This window comes from Hydra viridissima, unplaced genomic scaffold, assembly GCF_058129835.1.
Source record: "Hydra viridissima isolate aposymbiotic clone 2 unplaced genomic scaffold, HvirCarnegie_v1 scaffold_8, whole genome shotgun sequence".
NCBI classification, from domain to species: domain Eukaryota; kingdom Metazoa; phylum Cnidaria; class Hydrozoa; order Anthoathecata; family Hydridae; genus Hydra; species Hydra viridissima.
Genome location: NW_028324307.1, coordinates 14617186 through 14638470, shown reverse-complemented (window position 1 = coordinate 14638470; position 21285 = coordinate 14617186). Strand labels below are relative to the sequence as shown.

The window sequence follows — 21285 nt, the reverse complement described above, 5'->3', positions numbered from 1 at the left end:
CAGACATGAAATGCTTTCGCGAAAAGTTCTTGCAACACTAAAAGATTGTGATTTAAAAACGGATATCACGGATTAGATTCTTACTTTTTAAAAATACTAAAAATGATTACCAAGTAAAAACAGTGGAAAAATACTGTGGTATATTATTTCAAAAAAATTAAGTGTTGTTTTTTTTTTAAATGTATGCATTGAATTTTGTATTTATTTGAGCATCTTGGCTACTTCTTGTAAATAAGAACGTTCTTTTTCAACAATCAAAAGAGAAAAAAATTAATCTTGCTCTTCTCTGCATTGAACACGATGAAAATCCTAAATGTAGATCACATCATCAATTGCTTTGCAACTATAAAACATAGAAAGAAAAAAAATATTCAGTTAAAATAAACACAAATACACTTATTAATTTGTTTTACTTTTTTTGAGCAATTTTCTTCAATGAAAAATTTTGACAAAAAACTTTTTACAGTGACTATCTGTAATATAGACGTACCCTATATTATAGACATTGTGCGATCCTACAACGTTTGTATTCATATTTTTATAAGATGCTGTTTTACCCCAGGCTTACGAAATGGTTAATCCAACTCTGAGCCAAGCGAATCAGTTAACCAAGATTTCAGTGGACTTTTGGAAATGAAAAGAAACATTAAAATGCAACACAAATACTTTTCTACAAATTTGCTATCAACTATTATTCAGAATGACGGACGCCACTTCACCAATTGTTAGTCATATTGAATGTAAATTTAGAGATTTATAGTCATGGAGGCCTCCATTTTTATATGAATTCTATTAAACACATTTGCACTTTTGTTACTACAATACACAAACATATATATATATATATATATATATATATATATATATATATATATATATATATATATATATATATATATATATATATATATATATATATATATATATATATGTATATATATATATATATATATATATATCTTTTAGATCCGATTTTGGTTACCTTTAAGCATCGCGCAATCAAAACTGGACTACATTTTATAAAGAAATATCATGAGCTGTGGTTATTACGAAAATTGCATACCTTTTCATTCTGCAACCTTTGAGTTTAAATTATTCAATCTCAGTTCCAATACACGAAAAGACATCAAGTGAAAAAAATAAGATAGAAGAAATCATCTATTATCTTCTTGCCCGTTATGACCAGTTAATTATTCCGCCTTTGCCAAATCTGTATTTCTAAAGTTGACAGAATATCCTATAGAATATTACACTATAAATCTAAGACACAATTAGTCTGGTAAATGTTACATTAGGGGATATTTTGTATTAGATAATATATATGCATTCAACGCGTGCTTCAACGTTATTATCTTCAAGCTCGATCGTTGCACAAAAGTAAATATGTACAACATGCCATTTAGACATCTGGAAGCAAATCCAATCAATATGCAGAGTTTTAAATACTGATGATGTCTAGAAATTATCAAGACAACTAATACATGCATTACAATAAAATTTGTTTTATTCATAAGAGAAAAAGTTGGGATCGTAAAAGCAAATGTTAAAGTAAAATATTCAGACCAGAGGTTTGTGACAGCCAAGTTCTGTGAAGTTTTATTAGAGAATGAATCTGAAAAATAAAATGTTGTGTAATGACATGTCATTTTCTCTCGTGCAACCTTTGGTAGTTGGACATTCATGATTAAAATATAAAACTCGTACCGATGGTGGGGGTGGATCATTCAAGATTAAAACCTTAAGTATGCTGGACATAAAGAAAAAAGAAATTACTTCATAAGCAAATTTTATTTTAAGTGTAAAGAAAATTTTTTCATAGATTTTGCTCCAGAGTTCTACAGCAGCCATGAGAAAGTTAAAGTAATACTCGATCTCCTTCAAATTGATTCAATAACGTGTTATATTTCTTACAAGGTTTGAACTTTAAACTTCTAAACATAACGCGTAGTACGCAGTAAACACTTTCCGTGGGTATGGTGTTCTAATCGCACAATTTACACTTGTAATGTGTAATAAAGTAACAACTTTTCTCAGCTACTTTCTTCGAAATCTTTGTTCTTATTATCAAATTCAAAAATTCATTTCTTATTCAACTGTTTGTACTTTCTTTTGCACAAAGCCTAGAAATGTTTTATTTATTTATTTTTTTCTTTGGTAAGGTAAGCTGATGAATGTCATAGATCATAACTTTAATTGGTCAAAGTTAGTTTTTTGTTTATCTAGATAATTGCACACTTTTCGAGCATAATGCAAGCTAGTTATATATGGCTCAAAAAAGAATCTTAATCTTGTTTCGGTTTGTTGGATCTAGACATTTTATGACACACTCTTCGAGGTAAAAATGTTTGTTTACTGTTCGAGACGTGTTGTAAGGTTTAGAAACTTGACCATCCTGCGCATTTGCCGGTCAAACCAAATATTTAGTTAAAAAAAGAATTCATCACCAGCAAAAATGTCTTTAAAATCTTTTAAGTAATTTTTCATCCCAGTCATTTAGATTTTTTGTTTCGTTTCTTTTTGGATTGTATCGTATTTTTGGATCAGGAAACTTTTTATAGATTTCAATTCTCAATTTCTTTTTTGCGTTAAGGAAACGTTTTTTGCAAATAACGGTCTTCTTCAGTTGTTTACTTCAGTTATTTATGTTGTTAAACTAAATTCTTTGAGTTGTCAATTAAACCAGGATGAATAAAACGGTTTCAATATTTGTCAAGTTGTTCTTTTTTTACATCCTACATCCATTCGAGATAATACATTGTTGACTTTCGATCTTGGTTTCAATTTTTAAAAAAGATGATAATTTTCTAGCATCGTCTTTACACTGCTTTGACTTCATGTTGATTGCGATTGCAAAATTAGTCCACTGCTTATTACCGAGTTCTACAAGTTCATCAAATTAAGTTAGTAGAACTCGGTAATAAGCAGTGGACATTCGAATTGACTTTGAAGAAAGTTTGGACAAAAAAACGAATAATGTCGTTACCAGTTAGATCGCTTCAACATCGATTGTTAAAAGTGCTGATATCGATATCGTATCGAAATACTGATTTCTTAACTCACAATTGACTTAAAAACATTGATTAAAACTGATATTCCTTTGAAGTCAAATTTCCTATGCAAATCAGTATACATTTTTCATCGTTTTAATTTAAGTGTTAATTTTGCATTATAAGTGCGCGTCGTTTTTAATAAATTATGATCGTTTTTAATCGTAGATTAACGCTTTAAATTAACTTAATTTAACCAGTCAGTCTTGCATATATACTCATCAAAAGTCCTTTGTAAATCAGTATTCTTATATGCTTATATCTCACTCATCAACAATCTCACTCATCAACAATCTCACTCATCAACAATCTCATTCATCAACAATCTTACTCATCAACAATCTCACTCATCAACAATCTCATTCATCAACAATCTTACTCATCAACAATCTCATTCAACAACAATCTCATTTATCAATTCAAGGCTCCTAATCTTATCTAGTAGAATTTTATCAAACAAACAATTGACGAAAATGGAAAAATGACAGTGTTTGCAACTTGCAAACATTTCAAAAAGGAATTAAAGCTGCCTCAATATTCTACAACTGACATCAGGATACATTTAAAGGAAGAATCCAAATTCGAAGCTGTCATTTTAAATCACCATTTTATGTAAATTGCACTTGATAATTATGACGCGAAACTTTTTAATATAAATTTTCGATCGCATTTTATTTTTTAATACTTGAAGACTTTTTAATCCATCCATGGTTATAAAGCCTAGTCATGATCTACTTTATACACGATTGGATATATTGCATAAATAAGCCGAAAATTAGAAGGCTACTTTTCAGACGAACTGGCAAAAAACTTAAAAAGTGAATCTTACTCTCGTTTCGCAAGTAAAGCTGTTTTTAGTTTCCCTAAAGATACTAATTTAGAAGAAAAATGGATTAAACTTATAAGCAGATTGAAAATCAAGCAAACATTTAGTTTTATGACACGTTTATCTTGGATTATGATAATGCCAACCTAGCTGACCCAAGAACGCCGCTTATATGGAATAATAGCGTGCACATCAAGGTACCCTGTGATGTAAGTTTTGAAATCTTTTAATTTTGTCTGCGGAAAATAACTTGATTTGAATGTTCAAGTTGAGTGAAATTTTGACTTTATAATGTGCCAATAAAAATACCTCTAGAATGTGAACCACTCTGTATAATTTGATAAAAATTGTTGCAAATGTAGACACACTAACTTCGGATAAAGTTTCAGTCGGAATGGTTAGCTGGTTAAGAACTTATAATTGTTACATGAGTGTTCTACTATGTAGAACACTCATGTAGCAGATTAGGGTTGTTTTGAAGCAAAATTTTTAAAAGTTTTATAAAAATAATTAAAAAATTATAAAAAGAGTTACAAAAAGAGAAAATCTCTATCAAAAGTTTTTAAAAAGTGCAATAATTTTTAAAGAGAGAAATGTTATGAAAGGAAGAATAGTCGTTTGAAGAGCAGTAAAAATCTTTTGTAGGACTCTCCAATAAAATAAGATCTTATCTAAATTATCTTTAAGTGTGACCAAGTATCATTAATTTAAAAAGCTACAAGTATGTAAATAATCGTAAGTATGTTAGGTGGATTGTTATTCAATAAGAAATTTTGATTAAGTTTTGTAAAAGGCAGAGTTTAATTTAGTGAAGTTAGGTTTAGTGAATTAACACAATGCCAAATCAAGCAAAGACTCATGATGAAAATCAAAAGTGTACTTGCTCTGTTTGAAAAAATATCTAAAACAGTTTACTGTTATCCAAGCAGATCGAATATGCCAACTGTACGAAGCCAAGGTCAAAATAAGTGATTCTCGAGTACCAAAAGGACCATGCAAATTGTGCTGAACTACTTTGCGCAGGAAACAAGAGGGGAAAGAAGTTGTACTCCCCTCTTTGTTTGATTTTAAGTCAATACAAGTAAAACTTGAAACAAGAGGCACGATGTGTTATTGCCTAATCTGCCAAATTTTTCATTTAATGCTGCAAGGTAAACATTCTTTTGAAGAACAAACCACTATTGAGAAAAAAACAAATGTACAATGCAACACATGCCTCAGCCCTTTAGGAAAAGGTTTGCCCCACCAATGCTCTTAATAAAAAGTACAGGGAAAACCTTCAACCTTAAGCAGATGCTAAAACAGCCGAACAGATTGCATCTTGAGTTATTTCTAATAAAGAATTATTTCCGAAGGAACTATTCAACTTTCTAAAGCATCCGGCGGGCCTCAACTTACAATTACCTCCGGTAAATATTTATACTAAATAATTTTTACATACATATATTGAAAGAAAATTTTGACTATTTAGAAATGAGACTAAATAAATTTCAGCAATTATATTTTTGACAAGTTTCTAATCTCTTTAGATGATTTAAAAACTTTACCCAAAGTTTCTGAAAAAAGTTTATAATAAACATAAAAAATGTATGTTTTGATTTTAGGTCAAAAGTACCCAGCCACCATCAAGCGCTTCAAAATTGACCACTCTAGCTTTGTTATGTACAACTAAATACAGGCCTGTCAAACAACGGATTAAAAATACTGGTAAGAAATGTAAACCATACATCAAGCAGCAAGATACTAGAACCAAATTTTTACATGAATTTCCAAAAGATCAGGTCAACACTTAAATGATTTCTTCACATAAAATGACTTAAAAATCACTGACAAAAAAGGAGATTCTCGTACAGTTCGGGTTGTTGCTCATTACAATGGTTTATCAAGTCTTGTGAATAATGTCATTTGATCTCGAAAAATTTCTGGTGGCTGTTTTGTTAAGGTCGGATTTAATAGAGGCAAAGATTTTCTCAAGTCTTGACTAAGCACACCTGATACTGCGTTAAGGTATGAAATCAATTCACCACCACAAAAACAGCCTCTCAGTCAAAGGACTGGCAAAGACACTGGAGTCAAGAGACAAATTCTTGTTGCGGTATTAGAAGATTTGTCAGAATCTCACTCCGATATTGAGCAACTCTGGTCACTGATTAATTTAAATGGGCTTAAAATAAGTTTGGGTTGTGATTTGAAAGTTGCGAATGTAATATGTGGTTTTCAAACCCATTAAAGTATGCACCCTTGCACATGGTGTGAAAGTCAAATACAAGTGTCTTGCCAAATCTAGAAAATTGTAAACACTGGGCTTAATCAAATTTAACCTCGAGTCTTTTCAGCAACATGGTGGGGTTGTTGCTAATGCAAACCTGTTCTGCAATGTCATTCAAAAGACAATCATCAAAGGAACTAACAATGTTCTGATTTTGGGAATCATCCCACCCATGGAATTGCATCTCCTCCAAGGAGTTGTCCTTCATCATTTCAAGATTCTTTAAACTGCTTGGATAGAAGCTGTTGAGTGGCCAGCAGCCTTCGACATTCAACTGATCCCTTATCAAGGGGGCCAGTTCGATAGAATCGAATGCAGAAAGCTTCTTTAAAATGAGGACGTGCTGCAGTAACTTGCTGATACAAAACTTGTTCCCAACATCTTTCATGTAATTGAAGCATTCAAAAGTTTCAATTTAGTTGTCAAGGCTTGCTTTGGATTTATTCTACAGCCGGACTTCGCTGAAAGAATTGAAAATTTCAAAAGGTGTTACTTAATGATAACTGATGCAAGTGTAGCACATAAAATTCACAACATACTTCTACCACACAAGGATTTTATCAATCATGCTTATCAAGATTTTTATAAACTTTGGTCAAGGTATAAGCGAAACAATAATCATCCAGAGTAAAAATAAAGATTGTTGTGCTGCATAACTGATCTTAACAGTAAGCATCTTTAAGGAACATAATTTGAGTTATTAGATATAAAGAGCAGAAAATCATAGCTTATGGTTTTTAATGAACGTTTTAGCCAACTTAATCCTTGAATGTCAAATTAAAAATTATTAATTTTGATATTACATTTAAAAATAGTATTGTAGAGTATTTGCCTTAAAAGAGTATCTTGAGGAAATTATTCACATATTTTTTGTGGAGAAAACCAAAAAAACATGCTTTAAATTATAATCAGATGCTGTTTAATTGTAAAAAAATAATGTAAAAAACAGGGTTTAAATAGTTATTTTTTTCACTTAATTTTGAAAGTAAAGGTATTTAAGAAGGTTTCAAGAGACAATAAAAATTTTTTAACAAAGAAGCAGTTTTTTGTTTTACCAACTGGTAGTCTTTTGACCAGGATTTGCACTTTTTTTTTTTAGGGTTTTGTTGCATTTTGGCAGTAGTATACTTTAGGAAATGCTGAGATTTTCACGCTATGCATAAGCCAAGTCAAACTACGCTTTAAATAGCAAACCAATATTTTGGTCTATAAAATGAAAACGGTACATGTAGCAATTAAACAGTTATAATCAAAAATTGTTGGTATTACATAGTAAAACACTCGTGTATTATTTTGAAAATAGTGACCGAATTTCACAGCAATTGATAACGTTTTGAGGTAAAAGTAGCAAAAAACTAATAAACTTTAAACTAAAACTGCCATAAGTTCTTAAACAGCAAACCATTCCGACTGAAACTTTATCCAGAGTTTAGTGTGATCCATGCATCTCAGTTATCATGGTCCATGATAACTGAGATGCATGGATCATTTTGAAGCAAAGAAAATTTAAAATAAAGAAAACGGTTTATTAAAAATATAAGTTAAAAACTGTTCCATTCATTTATTTAATTTGCATTCCATCTCGTATAAAGTCTAAAGTTTCTAACTTTTGTCATTTTTTCGTACAGCCTTCCGTATTTTGTTCTTGCGAACGGATTACAGCTTATGTTGTTTGCGTTTTACTGATGTAAGCTAGGCTGCAATCAAGCTTTCAGGTTGCTTGTCTTTAAGAAACTTCATCCTTTTGGCCATAACTTTTCCTTTAAACGCTTTATATTCTTTCTGGCCATTATGTTTGGTTTACAACCGTTTTCTGTTGCTTTTTGACAGTTAGCTCTGCTTTCTAAACGTTTTATTATAGTATAGATAGCTGAATTTGGTACAAATTCTATCATAAAATGGTCATCAGTAAATTTTTTACCTTTACCTTTATGCGTTTTATAAAATTCGTAGAAAGCGTGTTTCTTAAGATCCCTGATTTAGAAATCTTTTTTTTTTTCAATTAATAAAAGTTTAAAGGAGGAGAAAATGTGCAATATTTTAAATGTACTTGCAATGTTTCAAATGGATTGTGGTGTCAAGAAATTAGTTTAAAACTGCTGGCCAAATTTAATATTATTACCACTACTAGTGTTTGTTTTTTTGTAGACTCCGGTTCTTTTCTCGAATCAGTAAGTATAGATAACAATTTGAATGTAAAACTACACTTTAAAAGTTGTCCACTTCCATTTCCTCATTGGCTCAGATAAACAATTGTTAGCTCACAATTTTATCTATTTTAAATAGTTTCGTGTCTTATAATGTACAACCTTGTTGAAGGGAGTTTCTATTATTTAGTTTATAAACTTTCAGAACAAATCTTTTTCAAATCTAGATGTGATCCTCCATTTTCTTCAAAGTTGTTATAATTTGCATTCATTCAATAAAATCATTAAAGTTTTTGTTAAATGAGGACAAAACAAACAATCATTTTGTTAATCCTTTTTGATGAAATCCGCAGCAATCTTGTTAATTCCACCGTAGTGGTCAGACAAACCAGAAGAAAATTATCATTTATAATGATCATAAAATAATCTGACGTATGATAGCATGCATTTTGCTTAAAAACTTAAGAAGTAATTTGATTAGTACTAATAAGTTCGTTTTCCAACCATTTTGAATTGCAAGTTCAGCTGCAATTCAAAATTATTTTCCAAAAAATTACTGAAAAAAATTGAAATATGAGTTATGCGCAGTAAACGCAAAAGTGCTGTATTATCTTTCAAAAGCAGAAAAAGAGAAAAAAGAAGAAAAAAGACTGTGTATGTATGTATACATGCATGCATCCATGTGTGCATGTATGCATGTATGTATGTAAGTATGTATGGTATTGTAAGTATGTATGTATGTATGTAAGTATGTATGGTATTGTAAGTATGTATGTATGTAAGTATGTATGTATGTATGTATGTATGTATGTATGTATGTATGTATGTATGTATGTATGTATGTATGTATGTATGTATGTATGTATGTATGTATGTATGTATGTATGTATGTATGTATGTATGTATGTATGTATGTATGTATGTATGTATGTATGTATGTATGTATGTATGTATGTATGTATGTATGTATGTATGTATGTATGTATGTATGTATGTATGTATGTATGTATGTATGTATGTATGTATGTATGTATGTATGTATGTATGTATGTATGTATGTATGTATGTATGTATGTATGTATGTATGTATGTATGTATGTATGTATGTATGTATGTATGTATGTATGTATGTATGTATGTATGTATGTATGTATGTATGTATGTACGTACACTGCAGGCCAAAAGTTTCCGGACACTTGATATTTTTTATATAAAAAGCTAAAATCTATCCTGTATCATTAAATTAATCAATAATATTAATTTATAATACTTAAACTTACTAATTTTAAGTGTTTATGTAAGTTTGAGGTCAGTAATTAGGTATTACTGGCCTCAAACTTACATAAATAAGTTTGTTTTTTTAATTGCTTATTTTAACTTGATATATAGCGTTACATAACTCTTAAGAGTTTGGTCTTGTTAAAGTTATTTACTTGTTGAAACATGAAGGAAATATTTATAATATAATGATATCCGACTAAAATGATTAAGAATATTTAGTTTTGTTTAGTTTTCATTTGGTATTAATGACGCTTGCATTAAACAATCTTCAAAAAAATTTTAAAATTTTATAATTCGACTATTTAATTAAAAATATGGGTAAAAAACCTTCTTTAACGGTTGTAAAACGTTCTGAAATAATTACGTTACATAAAGAAAGATATTCAGTTCGTGAAATTTGCAAAAAAGTACAAGTTGCCAGAAGTACTGTACAAGATACCATCAAACGATGAAAAGAAACAGGCATTTTTGAAGACAAAAAAAGATCTGGTAGACCACGGAAGACAACAAAAGCTGAAGATAATAGTATAATATTGATGAGTAAAAGAAATCGAAGACTTACGGCCCCGGAAATAACTTCAGGCTACAATAGGAGTCGTTCAAAATCTATTTCATTAACCACTACGAAACGACGTCTTAGACAAGCAGGACTTTCTGGCCGTATAGCGGTCAGGAAACCGTTGCTACGGATTGAAAATAAAAAGAAAAGGTTACAATGGGCTATAGACCACCAAAATTGGACAGAAGAAGACTGGAGAAAAGTACTATGGACCGACGAGTCTAAATTTGAACTGTTTGGGCAAAGACGTAGAATTTACATCAGAAGAACAACAAAAGAAAAAATGATCCCAGAGTGTTTAGTGCCGACAATCAAGCATGGTGGTGGGTCAGTTATGGTATGGGGATGTTTTTCTTCAGCTGGTGTAGGTGACCTAGTTAAAATTGAGGGTATTATGAAAAAAGAACAATATAAAATAATTCTAGAAAACAATGATATACCTTCTGGCTTAAGAACTATTGGTCGTGGTTTTGTTTTTATGCAGGACAATGACCCTAAACACACCTCAAAATTATGTAAGAATTATCCTCAAAATCATAACCTGGCCAGCCCAATCACCAGGTTTGAACCCAATAGAGTTACTGTGGGAAGAATTGGACAGAAAGGTCAGACAAAAATGCCCAACATCCAAAGAGCACCTGTGGCAAATATTAGAAGAATCCTGGTTATCAATTACACCCGAAATAATAAATAAATTAATAAATAGGATGCCACGGATCGCAAAAAAAGTGATAAAAACTCGTGGGTTATTTTTTGACGAAAAGACAGTGTAATAAGAATAGTGTTCTTAGTATTTTTTTTATTTCATTTTTTGGCTTTTTTTTTCTTAAATAGTAACTATATGTGTCTTTTAAAAAATAAATATGATATTTGAAATTTATTGAAATAATTATGGGAGTTTGAATTAAAAAATTATACAAAATCCAAGTGTCCGGAAACTTTTGGCCTGCAGTGTACGTACTAAAAACTATCTATTTGAAATGAACTGTGAAATATGGTTTTACTAATTTTATACTTGGTGTAAAATTTCAAAACACAGAATAATTAACGTGAAATTATTTTAAATATGGAAAATTTATTAAACTTTAAACTTTAAAAAACTAAGAAAACGTTAAGCTTTAACGTTAAAAACTTTTTTAAGTTTTAAAACACAGAAACTTAAATTACTGAAAAATTGATCTTCCAATTTTTGGCCAAATTTTTTATTTTAAAGTCGACAATGAGCAATTTAAGTCATCATTTACATTAAGCATTCGAATATTTAAACATTAAAACTATTATCATTTTGTAGTTTTTTCATTCAAAAGATACAAGCTAGATTATCCATATTTGTCTATTTTAATCATTAATGCAAATTGCGCTAAAAACGATCATAATTTTCAATTAAGGCATGCTATCGGAAAAATCTGCCCACATTTCTTGATCAAAAAAGGCTGTAAGAAAGCTTAAATGTATTTAAATCAATATATTTCTGAAAAATTAAGACTGTAAAGATTACATATTAATAGGGAAAAAACAAAAAAAATTAAGTTTTACAGAAAATTCTGACTTTCTTTTTGATGCCTCCCATAGTTTCTGGACAGAGTGATTTTTGTAAGTTTTAGCAGCGTAATCCCATTTTTTCTTCAAATCTGTAGCTGATTTTACTGTTTTTCCACTTAATTTCAATTTCTTTTTTATGATGGCCCAATATTTTTCAATAGAACGTAATTCGGGGCAGTTTGGAGGATTCATCTTTTTCGGAACCAACATCACTCCATTATCATCGTAAAACTTTTGAGCATCTTTTGAGTAATGTATTGTGGCTAAATCAGGCCAAAACAATACTGAAGTACTTCTATGAGCTTTAGTTAGTCGTTTTATATGAGAAAGACAACATTTCACGTATTCCGAAGATTTCATTGTGCCAAACAAACATGAATTGGCGATTTTTTGCCAATTCATGTTTGTTTGGGCACAATGAAATCTTCGGAATACGTGAAATGTTGTCTAGAGCAAAGTGCCTGCCAAATCATCAATTTTTTCAAAAATTTATCAGCCATTACATACTTTTATTTATCACTCACATTTCCTCTTATTTTAGAAGTATAGTAGCACTGCCCAGGAATTTGTTAACAAGTTGTCATACAACTTTCGAGCTCGACTCTTTGCGGTTGAATTTTGTTTATCGTTTCGATTTGGCATTTTAACTACTTTAAAACTTTGATATCCAAGTCTCTGTCGCCATTTGTGTACAAGAAAATTGGAAACCTTCAGTTTTTTCGCTCGATATCTATCAGACCAATCAGGATGTTCTTCCAATGAAGTCTCCAACCGTTCGAGAGCTCTAGGATTTGCTGTGCGTTTTTTTCGACCACTTCCTTGTTTTCTCTGAAAATCATGAGTTTCAATACCTTATCTTAAGGCTGAAACCAAAAGCAAACATCAAAGTTGAATCCAGTTTCAGAAAATAAAAACTTGTAAATGAACATGAAAGTCTCGAGTAAAAGAAAAAATTGGAGAAGGACCATAAAGAAAAAATTGGAGAAGGAACATAAAGAAAAAATTGGAGAAGGACCATGTCAACAGAGTTGGACTTACCACAAATGGTTTGACTGCTAAAAATGGTGATAAATTCATTTCTCTCACTGTCAGCTACAAAAGCTAACAAAAGAGTTTGCAATACAGAGATTTACACTTGACTGCTGCTTTTTAAATGACCAACACACCAGTGAAAACATAAATTAGAAACTTGATGACATTATTTCCTGATATGATGTCCTCAATGACGTAGAGATAATCTGAATCACAGACGCTACTCCCAACGTCACCTTGTTTATGAGAATAAGTGACAGTTTGAAGGACAGTATGATTTGCTTGGCACATGTACTGAACACAGCATAAAAATCAGCTTCTGAGATAGAAGAATAACAAACAGTAGAAAAATTCATTAAAAAATGCAATAACATGGCAAAAAGACTTCATCAAAGTGTGGTTCTGACTCAAGAAAAATGAAAAAAATGTAGTTTATTGGTGTGCTATTCAACGAGCAGATACACATTGAAATAATTACTACATGACACGTTCTTCAATTTGCAAAAAAAGGGAAGGACTGGAAATGATAGTTCAAAGTATTCAGATTCAGGCAACTTCTAGCTGTTTACCAAAAGAACATTTTTTTGAACAAAAAAATATTTTTAAGCATTTATAAACTTTTACATGTGATAATTCATTTAGAAAAAGGATTTTTGATGATAGATTTTTTGAAGCACACAAGAAGGTCAAATATATTCTTTTAAATGCTGTATCATAATAAATACACATGCAGAAGAAAAAAAACAACAGGAAAACAAACTAAAACAACAACAAATAAACAACCACCACAAGCTAAAAATTTTACTATTTGTCTAATTAATGCACAACAATAATATTTTGTTGATTGCAATATGTAGATATTGAATATTTCAATAAAAGAATTGACCTTTGAATCTGAAGCAGGTAAAAGACATATTAAAGGCAAATTTTAAAAAAAAATTTTCCTTAATGAATGTATGAAGAAATACGGCAACTCAAAAAGCAATAATCTATGTATTATATATAACATTAAAGATAAATATACATATATATAAGTATTGGCAAAATACTTCAATCTTTAGAATTCAACAATGTATTATTAGCTCTCTTTAAATATTTTAGCTTACAATTTCACCACGTCAGTATCCATCCTTCTTTTTCCTGGTGAAGGAGATGACATTTCCTGGTGAAACGGATGACATTTCAAAAATACGGCTCAACTAAACAATAACTGCAGCTTATATGTAAGACGCAAAATAGTCAAATATAAAACTTTAACTCGGAATGTTTTGCTAAAAATTTGGTAAAACACTTACTATTACATCATTGGTTATAATGGAGAATATACTGTTACAAAAAAAAAGCTTTTAACTTGAAGACGAGTGTGGTCTAATTCAAATGACGATTTTATCTCCGTTATTCAAAGCCAGCAACTTAAATTATAAGTTGAATAACAAAATCTAAACAACACATTATTTGCTTTGTAATTACACATAAAAAGAAAAACCTTCTTACACTATAATCCCCGCATTCGAAAACCAAAGATTGACTTATTGGACAAACTTGAATATCATCTATTTCTGTAACATTGCATTGCGAAGTGTACCATAAATAAAGATTTGCATATTTACAAAAAAAAATGCTTTTTGCATGCCTCAAAAAATGCTTTTTCGAGACTCGGTACAGAGTAGTTCAGTGAGGGGAAAAAAAATTTTTTTAGATCGATTTTAATCGGTCTTTTTTGAATTCTAGAGGTAAAATATTGGAGAATCCGAATCATTAAAAAAATACTGATAATAAGCTGTGGCCGTTAATTTGCAAACTTACAAAAAGACAAAGAATTCTTTAGAGAGATAACTTGGCTTTCTTTTGTGACTGTTATAAAATAGTTTCTTGAAAATATAAACCAGAAAACTATGTAGATTTAGTCGTTCGAATGTAATGTTCCGCTGCACACTCAACTTGTGGGACTGGACTGGTCTTGTGGGACCTAGATTGGTGTTTTCTCATGGCGAAATTTGACTTTAATCTTTAGTTTTGCTCGAAATTGATAGATAAGATACATATGGTAGATAAGAAAAATTTCAGTTTTTTTTTTTTTTTTGCGCTTGTAACGTCTGCTAAGAGTGTTATAATTTAAATCGAAAAGCTACAAACTACACGGGATATCACCACAAGTCATAAAGGCGGTTTTTCCAGGATGAGAATTTATTTTGCACAAAAAAAAAAAATTTCCTCGTCATATTGATGTTGATTGCGGCAAAAAAAAACTTTTAATTATGTGAAATAACATGGATATTTGGAAGAAATCTGGTAACGAGTTAGAAAAAATCTTTAGTTGACCGAGTAAAGGGTGTTAAGAAACACCAGTAGTAACTAAAAATAATTGAAGACATCGAAACATAAAAATTCAAGAAAAATTCTAATGAGTAGAACCTTACGCTTTTGTTTTTACGTTCGCAATCTTTTCCAGTGAAATATTGATTGATGCACCTGCGGTGGTCTGCCATAATGTGGTTGTCTCAACGTCCTTGGTAAGGATATTTTACTGCAAAGATCTTAATCTTGGAGGAATAGCTCTCTTTACTCTTCACTCACATCTCTAATAAAGTCAGGAAACTAATCAAAATGACTATTTATGAACTAAATTTTATACTAATATTGCATTCAAGATCGAAACATCAAATTTATTCTAACAACTAATTCCTCAAAGCTTGACCTTTGAAAACAAATAATTAAGACACTTAGAACTAATCGTAAAAGTAAATAGTGAAGTAAATTGCATTCTGCTTTTTTTATTTACTATCAGTACTAAGTGTCCTAAGAAGTTGCTTCATAGAGCCGAATTTCAAATGAAAAAAGGCGCTCATTTTATTTAATTGAGCGCCTTATAGTTCTAGAGCTTTCTTAGAAAGTCATAAGTCAAAAGTACTAAATTATTTGCTTCTTATTAAAACATCGAGGTGATTTAAATGTTTAGGATTAGGCGAGAAGTCTGATATTTTTTCTAAGAATCTGATATCATTTCTTTAGTTCCTGGATAAGGTTTTAATCATCTTCCGACCAAAAAAGAATTTAATCAATTTGAACTGGAATTTCTTCAGGATGTGAAATTGTTATGGTTCAGAATATATAAAAGAAGTATGCGAAAATTATAAAATCAAAAAAAAAAATGGCAGGAGGAATGTTAGAATAAGCAAGTTTTTTATTTTTTTGCTGATCCCAAATCGTCAGCAAAAAAAAAATAGTAACAACCAGTTGTGTGGTTTAGTGATTCTCGTCTAAACATCTTCCAAAGGTTAATCCTTTCCTTTTTCCTTTTGTCAACCAACTTTTTTGTCAACCTCTTACCAAGACTCTCTTCATAATTATCGCACACAATATGTGGAAGTCACATTTTTGTCTTGATCACGAAGTTGATAATTGCAATAAGAGTTAGATGCTCACTTAAAAAAAATTGGTATGGCTTCTTCTTTTTTGGGTATAGATACAACAAAATGAGTTTATGTATACACTTATACTTATTTGAAGTTGTAAACCAAGTGTGAGGAGGGAGAAAAGTTAAAAACAGCGAAAAGACGTACATACAGAGACTTATTCATCATGTCGTATAAATAAAACACGAGAAAACTAATGAAGCAAAAATAAAAAAAATAACCATTAAGAAAAGACGTACATACAGAGACTTATTCATCATGTCATATAAATAAAAGATAACACGAGAAAAAATACTAATGAAGCAAAATTAAAATAACAACGATTAAGAAAAGACGTATACACAGAGACCTATTTACATGTCAAGTAAATTAATGATAAGTAGATATAGCAACGAAACAAATAATAATGGAGAACTATAAAAGCTTGAAAAAAGGAAGAGTTAACAGTTAAGAGGAGAAGAGATTTTTGGAGGAGTTAGAAGGGTTAGTTGAGAGAATTAGAGATAAAGAGATCGTCTCTTTTGAAGAAGAGATTTAAAAGAGAATTTTAAGAGAAAGAATTTTTAAGAGATTTAAAGAGGAATTTTAAAGAAGAAAAAGGATTTTGTTATAAAAAGAGTTTTAAGAGATTTAAAGAGAATTTTATGAGAGGTATTCATCAAGATTTTAAAGAGAAACTTACGAGAAGAATTGCATATCTGCGCCACTAGATTTACGTCACACAAATATAAGAGTGCTTACCGTTACACATCAATAGAACATTTGTTGAGTTTTGTAGTATAGAATATACTGAGGACGGCGATTATAAGTTTAGCCCTTTTAGAATAAACCTCGCCCTTTCCTAACCAAGCACTCCCCAGACCACTAACCTCGTTCCCAACCTCCACATACCTAATCCAAACAAACCTTAACCCAAACCTTCCCCTTCCCCTCACCACCCTCACCTTCATCAGCTAAACTAAATAAAAAAACGTTAAACGTTAAGCATTAAAATTAAATTAAATATCGAGCAGAAATATAATAAAATGATAAAGAAAATCCACCGCCCTCACACAAGTAATATACTTTTTTAAAATTTTTTTAAGAAATTTATTAATTTTAAAACTATTATACTTAATTATTATACAAAAAAATGTCATAACTTTTGAAAAATCAATTATTTCTAAAAAACTTTAGCATGCCGACAGAAACTGAGTTCATATTTGAAATCAGCGCTAAAAGAAATACGTAGAAGTCAGTTTAAATATCTCATTTCAAAAAGATTTTTTTTTTGACCGTGACTTTCAACAGCCTGAAACAGGTACTGGCTTTTTTTTCTTCTTGGTTTGTGATAACGGAATTAAAACTTTGAATTAATGACACCCCACGTTTGGCAGTAATTGATGTTCCCTCCAACGGCTGATGAGCTGGGATGGGTCATGGTGCTATGAGATGACATTTGATTGAACTAGAGATGATGAAACATTAAGGCTGACAATATGACTGCTTCGTTTACTTTTAAATTCTTTAGAACATGATTTACTTATTCAAAAGTATCTCTTCTTCATTAGGTTCTTTTTTTAATGAGTGATAAACTTTTAGTAATAGCTATCACTCAAAAGCACATGAGCTGCAACAGATCGTGAAATCTGTGTTTTTATATAAATATAAATTTGAATTTTTCAACAATATTCAACATATTTCTTATAATGACTTGAAAAGCTGCAGAACAGAGTCTCCAATTTTTTACTACAAAGCTGAATTACATTCAGGGGGTGAAACAAGTGGGCTATAGCAACTTTAACCCCATTAAATAAAAAAAAATTTAGGTGGCTTGTCAACTTGAAGTGAAAACATCTAAAAGTTATTTTTGAGCAAATTTTAAAAGATCAACAAACATAAAAATCAGTTTTCATCGACCAGTTTTTTTTATGAATTTATCATAGCACATGGCATACGCTTTCCGAACTCTATGAAGCAAAGACCTCCTGGAGATTCTGAATATAGTTATGATTAGAAACTTAACACATGACTTGATCAAACATTTCTAGATATAAAGCTAATTCGGCGCCGATATTCCGATACTCAAATCAAACAGACATCTCACTTTGATTAGTCCAAAGTCCTCAAAATTCACCATTTCTTGTGATGGTTTTAACTTTTTATTTTCAAAATAATTTTCGCAATATTATAACATAGTTTAAATATTTATCACTTTTATGAAATTGTATATATATATATATGTATATATATATGATGTTTGGAAGATATCCCTATTCGAACTGAGATGTGGCTTTTTGAACTAAGTTTACACAATTCGAAGTGAGTCTTGAGTTTACACTATTGAAAGTGAGTCATGATTGAAACGTTTTGTGCGTCATTTTAAGTTAATCACAAAATATTTTTAGGCGTCAATAAATGACTTGGACTCATACATAATGCTAAATTTTGTTTGCTCACTCGTTAATAGTTTGTTGGATGGGGATTTTTTTGAGTTGATTGATTAGTTTGAAGTTTTTTAACATTTAAAAAATGTAAAGATTCTTTGGACGTGTTATCAATCATGCATTCGTTAAAATTGAAATCCAGAAGAATATTTCTCTTCTTGTTTCAGTATATTTTCTGTTGGTTAAAATTTTATTAAAGTATATTAATAAACTGATGCAACCAACAAACGATTAGTCTTTTGCAATAACATAGTCATTAATAATTGAATTTCGCTAAACGAACTTGATCAAGTGAACTGGCTAAATGATAATTATGGGTGTGTTATATATGGGTATATTATAAATCAGAATTATGTATAACATGGTATGCCAAATAACTTTAGAAATAGAATATTATTTTTTAATATTATTCATATTATTAAAACAGATCATCAAATCTTGACTTTAATAGTCTTTTATTATTCTGACGATTAAAATGAACAACGTTATCAGTTTCACAATTTTATTAGAATCGTTAGTGTCACACTGTTCTAACAGATCTTTAGGAATAACTTATGCCGTTTTTTAAACCAGTATTCTCTCTTTCAAAGGGAGGCAATCCAATAAGAAAAATTACATAGAGATTCTCATTTTTTTGTTTCATATTTCGGTTTACTCAGAGACTTGTGGAGGGTATGACGTTTTAGTGTTTTAGGCCAAACTTTAAAGAGTATGAATGAGAAATCTAAAAAAATAGCTAATAAGCTCGATTGAGAATTCGGTCAACGGAAATATGTTGAAAATAGCCAATCAGCTTGGTTATGAGTTGCTCGATTGAACAAAATATGTAAAAAAAAACCAATCACCTCGATTGCTATTTGATAATTTAGAATTCTTGAGTATTTTTTTTACCCATCAACGTTTAGCTTTTTTGTAATGAATAAAAAACTTCCCTCAAACTTTTAAGAGTTTATAGCTGTGTATGTTTAAGTATATATTAGTCGATTTTTTTCATATGGCTAATATAGTGTTTAACGGAAAAACAAAACACCCATACTTAGTTTTTTTACACAAACCTCATTGAATCGCATGACTATTTTAGATAATGGTATTAACCAACGATGACATTGGATTCTTGAACCTAACAAGTAACCTAACAAGCTTGCTGAGAGTTCTTTTTAGTTGTTCGTTGAAGAGTAATCTTTGAAAAAAAGATTGTTCTTCAACTGCGTTGAGGACAATAACTCATCTCTGTACTGTAAATATGTAAAGAATTTCACTGAGGATTCCTTAGAGGAAAAAAAATATCATTCTGCTGAAAAAGAGAACGAGAAGGGTTTTTGATGACAAGCTTAACTTGGTTTTATTTAAAGTACATTAAGCAAACAACGCTGATGTTGTTTCTTTAAATACGATGTTTAGCAAACACAATGTTTAAAGACGATGTTTAATAAACGTTGAGTAACTTAGGTTTTTTTTAACTTAATTTAAATTTAATGCTATTTAAATTAAATAAAAAGAAAGCAAGATGACATTAGTGAGAATTCGAGACGCCGTTGCTAATGATTGTGATTGCATAATTGATATGATCAAAGAGTTAGCTGTGTTTCAAAAAGAATGTCAAGCCAAGGTTACCAATACTAGTTCTACTTTGATTAGAGACGGGTTTGGAAATGGAGAAAAATGGTTTAAAATATCTGTTGCAGAACTAGAAGAGAGACTTGTAGGATTTGTTTTGTATTTTAGAAGTTATTCATCCTGGAATGGAAGGATACTCAGAATCGACGATCTTTATGTAAGGACTGAAGTGAGAGGCACTGGTATAGGTACCTTGCTTCTCAAAGAAGTTGCGAAGCAAGCGTTACTAGAGAACTGTGTCAGGGTTCATTGGAATGTTTTACACTGGAACGAAAATGCTAAAAAGTTCTATGAAAAATGTGGGGCTGAAGTTGAACCAGATTGGCAAACATGGGTACTAAAAGGAGATAATTTACACAATTTTGTAAATGCTCGCACCCAATAATCTTTATTCAACAATATTAACATTTGACACTAAAAATAAAATTCTTAATCAAAATTTTAGATCTTATTAATTCATAAATATACTTAGCTAAATATCTTCAAAACTAAGTGGGAATTTTGAGATTTCCCCTTTCAATTTTGAAAATGCTTAACTCTATGTAAGGTGTGGGCTTAAGGTTGAGCCAGTTTGCCAAACATGGGTATTAAAAGGAGATAATTCACGCTGTTTTGTAAAATACTCACACCTAGTAAACAATCTTTAACAACCTTTATTCAACAATATTATTTATATTTTATACTAAAAATAAAATTCTTAATCTAAACTTTAGATCTTCTTTTTAATTCAAAACTGCAGTGTTAAGCATTTTTAAAATTAAAGGGGGAGTTTATTACGAGTATCCTTCCTAAGAACTCTTATTCCCCCCCCCCCCCCCCCATTTGCAAACAGTTCTCAGAATACTTTTTTCTTGCATCATTAGATTTTAAAATGTGCTAAATAAAGCAGCCTTAATATTAATAGCTTGATAACTTGCAATAAAATTAGTCCTTGTTTATTAGGAATATCTTTAAACTCTTTAATTTTAATTATTAAAACTAAAGATTAATTGGTTTATGTAACACCTTGAGAATTTATAGAAATTTATATAAAAAAAAAAAAATGAATATAAAAAAATTTCTTTTTTACTTAGATATTTCTACTTGCTTTTTATCAGTTTTTTCTAATCTTCATATATTTCTA

At 30.2% G+C, this 21285-nt stretch overlaps 1 protein-coding gene and 1 long non-coding RNA gene across 2 annotated transcripts; one reads left to right on the top strand and one right to left on the bottom strand.

The window, feature by feature from the left end:
• Positions 1-496: 496 nt before the first annotated feature.
• On the bottom strand, positions 497-14237 carry LOC149885264 (uncharacterized). Its single transcript, XR_016455202.1, has 3 exons — positions 13810-14237; positions 1064-1218; positions 497-624 (listed from the first exon to the last, which is right to left on the bottom strand). It is a non-coding gene; the product is annotated as an uncharacterized LOC149885264 (long non-coding RNA).
• Positions 14238-19900: 5663 nt separating this feature from the next.
• LOC145194996 (thialysine N-epsilon-acetyltransferase-like) lies at positions 19901-21262 on the top strand. Its single transcript, XM_080072757.2, has one exon. It carries the CDS (start codon positions 20053-20055, stop codon positions 20545-20547), a length of 495 nt encoding a protein of 164 aa, XP_079928883.2. The 5' UTR covers positions 19901-20052; the 3' UTR covers positions 20548-21262.
• Positions 21263-21285: the final 23 nt, after the last annotated feature.

Bases quoted from the DNA above. Each gene is read 5' to 3' on its own strand.
- LOC145194996 (XM_080072757.2), top strand. From the start codon at position 20,053: ATGACATTAGTGAGAATTCGAGACGCCGTTGCTAATGATTGTGATTGC.